At 39.9% G+C, this 6,828-nt stretch overlaps 2 protein-coding genes across 2 annotated transcripts in view; one reads left to right on the top strand and one right to left on the bottom strand.

Moving 5' to 3' along the window:
• The first annotated feature begins 1,078 nt into the window (after positions 1-1,078).
• LOC101299964 (H/ACA ribonucleoprotein complex subunit 4-like) lies at positions 1,079-3,640 on the top strand. Its single transcript, XM_004300243.1, is given in 3 exon segments — positions 1,079-1,180; positions 1,736-3,329; positions 3,332-3,640. Coding segments are annotated over 2 exon segments (1,704 nt in total). The 5' UTR covers positions 1,079-1,180; positions 1,736-1,738; the 3' UTR covers positions 3,445-3,640.
• A 952-nt stretch (positions 3,641-4,592) lies between these two features.
• The window catches only part of LOC101299676 (lon protease homolog 2, peroxisomal-like), an 8,061-nt gene continuing 5,825 nt past the window's right edge, over positions 4,593-6,828 (bottom strand). Inside the window, exons 16-17 of the mRNA XM_004300242.1 lie at positions 5,439-5,540; positions 4,593-5,229 (exon numbers count right to left, since the gene is read on the bottom strand). Of these exons, the coding sequence (XP_004300290.1) occupies positions 5,146-5,229; positions 5,439-5,540 (186 nt within the window). The 3' untranslated portion in view covers positions 4,593-5,145. The remainder of the gene's footprint in view (positions 5,230-5,438; positions 5,541-6,828) is intronic.

Genomic DNA, 6,828 nt, shown 5'->3' with positions numbered 1-6,828 from the left:
TACTATATATATATATATATATAGGTCACTCCACAGTCGTACAAATAAACTTTTGTAGGTCGTTAAGAGTTTGAGAGTTCTCACGTGCTATACTTGTTTCATCAATTATTATAAACGGGACGAGAGATATGTGAAACCCATATAAAGTAACAAGTTTGGGTGAGTCAAAATTTGAATTCGAGTTTGAATATAAGACAATGGTTGAAGGCCTCTAAACCCTAGTACGTCTCCAATTGAGTTCTTAATTTAATTTGCATGAAAAATTTCATAATTCATATGCAATGAAAACTTTAGAGGAAGCTAGTGTTTAAGAAGAACAACATGGTATCCTCAGATTATCCAAGACGTACATTAAGAAGATTGCAAGCTCTTTGTATCGCATTCATTTCCAGCATAATTTCCGTGAAGCCAACTTTGCTGCCAACGCTCTTGCCAATCTCGGTCACCATTATGCGAGGTCTAGTTTCTAGGATTCAGACTTTCCCTTGCTGTAGGTTCAGCTATCACTTTTGATCTCTTCAGAGAAGGTTGTTTTAGAGGTTTCGCTTTGTAATAGTCTTTTAGCAATTAAAAAAAAAAAAAAAAACCTTTGTAACGAAAACTTGGTGATCATCCTTTGGGATCTCTTCTTTAAGGATGCATTAGCTTGATGAATAAGATGGAGAATGTCACCTTATCTCATATCTTCAGAGAATGCAACTCTATTGCTGATGTTTTAGCCAAATACAGCATTTCTCATGAGTTTGGCCTTGTCTGATGCATTCTTAGATGACTTGTGCGTTGTTTCTAAAGCCAGGAGAACTGACAACTGCTTTAGCATCTAGTCTTTGCTTTTCTTTTATTTGTGCCAAAACAAAAAAAAAACAAAAACAAACAAACAAACCAACACTTGGTGATAAGAAACTTAACCTAAATATCACAGAAACCAGGTCAGGCCGAAGCCCAATCCTTTGCTCCGACGGCCCCACCAAACTAATCATTAGAATCACGAAAAGTCTCCTTTACCCTCCGAATGTGTATTGACAATACTGTCCCTTCCTCACAAGAATATCTATTAAACCTCGTTAGGGTTTTAGAAGAGGAGACAAAAGCGAGGAGTGAGAGTCAGAAACCTCTCTAAGGTGGCCGCCCTCCCTCAACTGTCCAAATCTCAAAGGGTTCGCCGCAACCAAAATCAAAGGTATGTGCTCTCCTACTCTAGCTCTTCACTGAAGCTTGATCATATCAGACTTTATCGTATTGTGTGTTAAACAGCGAACTAAACCTGAAGGTTGTTATTGGACTGATGGAATGCTCTGAACCTGTTTATGATGTCCATGTTGTTTTGTCATTTCTGAGGGCTTGTCTCGAAGTGTTTGTAGCTTAGTTTTACTGGGTTGGAACCGATGGACTCGTTTTGGGTGTTTAATAGGAAGTTCGTCTGTTATGTAGCGTCGGCTGTATGTATGTGTTCAAGCTCATTCGGGTTATTAGGATATTAGGGGTTGCAATTATTATTTCTTGGGAGGAGACATGTTGTTCTGAATTTGTTATTTTGCGATTTGTAGCCTGGGATATATATGTTGATGATGATGCTTTGCAAACCAATTTACTAGATATTATGTATCTCTGTTATTTGGTTAAGTTTTATCAGTCTCCAAAAGGTGTTGTGTAGCTGAAATATACGAGATTTGATAGTGGGTTTTATTGGCTGTTTTTGTTTTGATTTTCGTAGTTATGGTGCTGTATTGTGCAGAAAATGTCTTCAGACGACGAAAAAACCCCAGTCAAGGCCATATCAGTGAAGGATAGTGAAAAGAAGAAGAAGAAGAACAAAGAGAAAGACAATGATGCGGACAAAGACTACATGATTAAGCCCCAGAGCACCACTCCCTCCCTGGACACCTCTCAGTGGCCTATTCTTCTCAAGAACTATGACCGCCTCAATGTTCGGACTGGACATTACACACCTCTTCCCTCGGGGTTCTCCCCACTGAAGCGGCCTCTTGCAGAGTATATCAGATATGGTGTTCTCAATCTTGATAAGCCCGCAAACCCATCTTCTCATGAGGTTGTTGCTTGGATCAAACGCATCCTTCGTGTTGAGAAGACTGGTCACAGTGGTACCCTTGATCCTAAGGTTACAGGTAATCTTATTGTCTGTATTGACCGAGCAACACGGCTTGTCAAGTCTCAGCAAGGTGCAGGAAAAGAGTATGTATGTGTTGCTCGCCTACATTCTGCTGTGCCTGAGGTTGCCAAGGTGGCCCGAGCCCTTGAATCCCTCACTGGTGCTGTCTTTCAGAGGCCACCTTTGATATCTGCAGTCAAGAGGCAGCTTAGGATTAGGACCATCTATGAAAGCAAGCTTCTTGAGTATGATGCAGAGAAGCATCTGGTTGTTTTCTGGATTTCCTGTGAGGCAGGTACCTATGTGCGAACACTTTGTGTGCATTTGGGTCTGCTTCTTGGTGTGGGAGGGCATATGCAGGAGCTTAGGAGGGTCAGGTCTGGGACTATGGGTGAGAAAGAGAACATGGTTACCATGCATGATGTCATGGATGCTCAATGGGCTTATGATACTAATAGGGATGAGAGTTATTTGAGGAGGGTTATTATGCCGCTTGAGGTGCTTCTGACCAGTCATAAGAGATTAGTTGTCAAGGATTCGGCAGTGAATGCTATTTGCTATGGTGCCAAGTTGATGATTCCTGGGTTGCTGAGGTTTGAGAATGAAATTGAGGTAGGAGAGGAAGTGGTGCTTATGACTACCAAAGGGGAAGCAATTGCTTTGGGAATTGCTGAGATGACCACTGCTGTTATGGCAACTTGTGATCATGGTGTGGTGGCAAAGATTAAGAGGGTGGTGATGGACAGGGATACTTATCCTAGGAAGTGGGGATTGGGACCAAGGGCTTCCATGAAGAAGAAATTGATTGCAGAGGGAAAATTGGATAAGCATGGGAAGCCTACTGAGAATACCCCTCCAGAATGGGGCCGGAATTTGGTTTTACCGACAGGTGGAGATTCTATTATTGCAAGTGCTGCTGCTGGGCCTGTTGTTGCCACCGAGACGACCACTGTTTCAGAGAAGAAGGACAAGAAAAAGCGCAAACAAGAGGAAATCACTGACAGTCCTATTCCAGTTCCTGCAAAGAAAAGCAAAGGTGAAGAAGTGGCTGAGCCTGAAGTTGAGAAGACAGAAAAGAAGAAGAAGAAAAAAAAGGATAAAGACAATGGTGCTTTGGATTCTTCAGATGGGGAGAAGTCTGTGAAGGTGAAGAAGCACAAAGATAAAGAAGAGGCTGGTTCACCTGAAACTGAAAAGTCTGAAAAGAAGAAAAAGAAAAAAACAAAGAGGCTGAGGATCATGGTGCCGCTGCCACGGATAATGGGAAGGCTGATGGTGAGGCTGATAAGAGTGAGAAAAAGAAGAAGAAAAAGAAGGATAAAGATGAAGAATAGATGAAAGGTTTAGTAGTAGTGTCTTTAGTGTATGCCTCTCTTTTCTTTCATCTACAAAGAGAATTTTCCATCTAACTTTTGGATTTTCGTATCTTATATATTTTAAGTTATTTATCAATTTCCTGCAGAACTAGTTTAGTGGTTTAGCATTGTATTCGCCTATTTTCCTTCATAATTGAGTATTTTCAGTTCAGTTATTTTACATTTTTCTCTGTTTGGTTTCAATATATGGGAAGCAGGATCCACTTGCTGATAATCCTGATATTGTGTTTGCAGCAGGGTTGTATTAAAGTGATGCTGTCAAGTATGAGTTTCATGGTTATCTATGTTCGTAAGCATTGGAATTTCTCTGTTTGATTGCACTAAATGAGTAAATGTGGTAAACCTTGTATAACTCATGAGTTCTCATCAGTCTCTTGCAAGGCAGAAGAGTTCTCTCATCCCTTATAAAACTCTTCCGCTCTCACGGTTGCAGGTTTGGCATCCTCCTAAATCTGAACTTTGCGTTGCATAACTTGAACCTGGTTTTAAGTACTAACTTGTAGTTTATCAGTTTGTCATAAAGCCGACCGCCTATAGCGCATACTAGTATGTTTCTCTACCCATCTGCGGCCTTATATACTTATTCAATTATATGGGTCTGGCACAAATTATGTTAACAAAGAAGGTAGCTCTCTGTACCTAAAGAAGGAAGAACAAAGTCTTGACTCTTGCGTAGCCAAGTTTGGGAGTTATGATCTATCTGAAACTAGCCTCCATTTGATAGGGTTATGACCTATCTGCTTCAACTTTGAAACTAGCCTCCGTTTGAGTATGGATGTGATTTGAGTATGCATATCACATCCAATCCTGTCACTGGTTTCTCGCCGATAAATGGCTAGCTCAGTTGGTGTAGTTTTGATCAATCAATTGCCAAGTTCTGTCCGCCCTTCAATAGAATCATTTGTCCAGTTCAATGCCGGTCGTGTTCAGTATGCCTTTCAGATTCACTATTTGTATGCATTTCCAATATAATTATCTTCTGTGACCAGCGCTTTCAAGAGAAGCCTCTTCTCATTCTAACACCAGAAGGAAAAGGTCAATGAACTGATGTGCAATACCACACATCGGAACTTGCTCATAACGCCTTTAACGGAGGTCCAATGATATACAACATTCATGACGAATACTAAGCAATTGCACACAGGGAATTCAATCACGCAGAACATTCTGATGTGATTAATGATACTTGGGTGTCTGATTCATGTGGTAAGGCATGGGAATGCTTTAGGTCCAAATGAGTGAAGGGGTGAGAAAAGGCGTATATTCCTCGCTCAAATAATCAATGACATTTATAGAGAATTACAGATGAGAGAACATAATTACAATTAACTCAGGCAAATAGAAGGGAAGCAGAGGGACATTAAAAGAAATATAGCAGTTGCTCATCCTTGGTGAATGCAGCCTTATGGGAATGAAGAACAGTTTGCATACGGAGAATTTTCATCCAAATTCTCAAAAGGAAGTGAATTTGTTCCCTTCATGACCACTTCATCATCTTATCCCAAGCCATGACTGGTAGAAGTGATTGACCATTTCTTCCGTCTTTGCAGCTAAGACAGCTGCTGAACAGTTGGTAACCTCCATGTGCTAGCTACAACCAGCACAGTGCAGTATTTCGATCACTAGTAGCGTGTAAAATCATTCATCCCACAGGCCCTGTCATAACTTTGAATGCACTCTCCAGGGGCATCCACCTTCAAAAGCCTCCTCTAATACATCTTCCATTCGCTTTGCCGCTATAATCTGATATGAAATAATACGGCAAGTTAGGTTGTGACCACAAGTACTCTTATATAGGAAAAAAACTATCAAAGTGAACCAGAACTAACAATACAACACCTAACAAGCTGAAAAGATGTAAAACTTAAAAATCTGGTCAAAATTCATCTTATGTCGAAAAAAACAAACGAAAAAAAAAAAATTATACAATTGAGAAACACCTTGATAATTACCTCTAGTCCAGCAAGCACTGCTGATGGTACCTCTGTTAAGTCCTTCAGATTTCTCTCTGGAAGAATGACTCTTTTAATACCACAACGGTGTGCTGCCAACACCTGCAGTAATGTAAACATAGATGAGTCAATGGCGAGAATTTTAACTCCTTGATGATATGCACCAGAATATTATGTACCATTTGCTATAACACGACTTCAAGAACTGGATGTTCTTTAAAATTATAATGGAAAACAAGAGCTCTGATAGCCTTTAGCCAGTAATACAAGCATCTAATAATCTATGCAGACTTTCTCAAATCCATTTTGCAAATGGTATACATGACTTCACAGACCCGCAGGCCATAACAAATAGATAGTAGACAACCAAGTTTCTAAAAAAATTACTTTTTCCGTCTAGGTTATATGTTTCAGACCTTTGTCTGCTCAAACAGCAAATAAGTAAGAAAGTAGATGTGGTTTCTACATTACAGAAGCTTACAAAGTTACGCTAATTATCAACATCCTCGTCGCCAATGCATCTAGAAAGGCTCATCTAACATATCTTTAATTAATAAAAAAAAAATTAACCAATGTGCACCACGCACAATACTCCAAATCACACATCTAATATGAACTACTTATATATTTGGAAGGAATCTGTTGTCAGGTCTAAATGAAGTTACTTGGAGAATGAATAACCGATGGGAGGGTAGATAAAAGATGATAGAAGGTCACAATAAAGAAACCGTTCAGCAAAAGGGCCCTCAAAAATTATTTTAAAATAAACTATTTTGTTTTTCTTCCCCAATTCATTATTTCACTTTGATGACAAGAGCTGGACCTTCTCACTTCTCAAACATAAAAAATATAATCTACATTTGAGTTTGGATTGGAATCTATCAAGTGGATTGAAGAGGCAGCCAGCTTTCTACTGGTTCTGAGACCACCGGTGGTTGACTCGCTCCTTGCATTTCCTCATTATCAAGGAGTTTAGAAAGCCTAAACAATTATGTTCTTGTGTACCAAGCATCCACCAGGCTGGATGATGGTTACAGATATATACGATGCTAAGAATGATGAATGCTCAATTGTACAAAGCCTAGCAACTGTGAAAATAAAAACAGTAACTAACTAAAGTGAACTTCTCCAAAGAAAAAAGATGTATGAAGTTGTGTGTAATAAAATGGATCATGTTAGCATGCACCAACACGCGTACTCATTAAACAAGGCAGTAACTAGAGAAGATTTAGAAAAAAANAAAAAAAAAAATATATATATATATACGATCGTTATCAGGGGCAGACGTCCGCTCGTCTCTTAAAGTGCGGACGTCCCTCCTTTCGCCACCGTATGGCACCGGCGAGGGCGCGCCTCCACCCCAGCGGACTCCAATAGCTTCCCCGACCAC

Source organism: Fragaria vesca, linkage group LG5 (assembly GCF_000184155.1).
Source record: "Fragaria vesca subsp. vesca linkage group LG5, FraVesHawaii_1.0, whole genome shotgun sequence".
Classification (NCBI taxonomy): domain Eukaryota; kingdom Viridiplantae; phylum Streptophyta; class Magnoliopsida; order Rosales; family Rosaceae; genus Fragaria; species Fragaria vesca.
The sequence above is the reverse complement of the archived record's forward strand: the minus strand, read 5'-3'. Positions and strand labels throughout refer to the sequence as shown.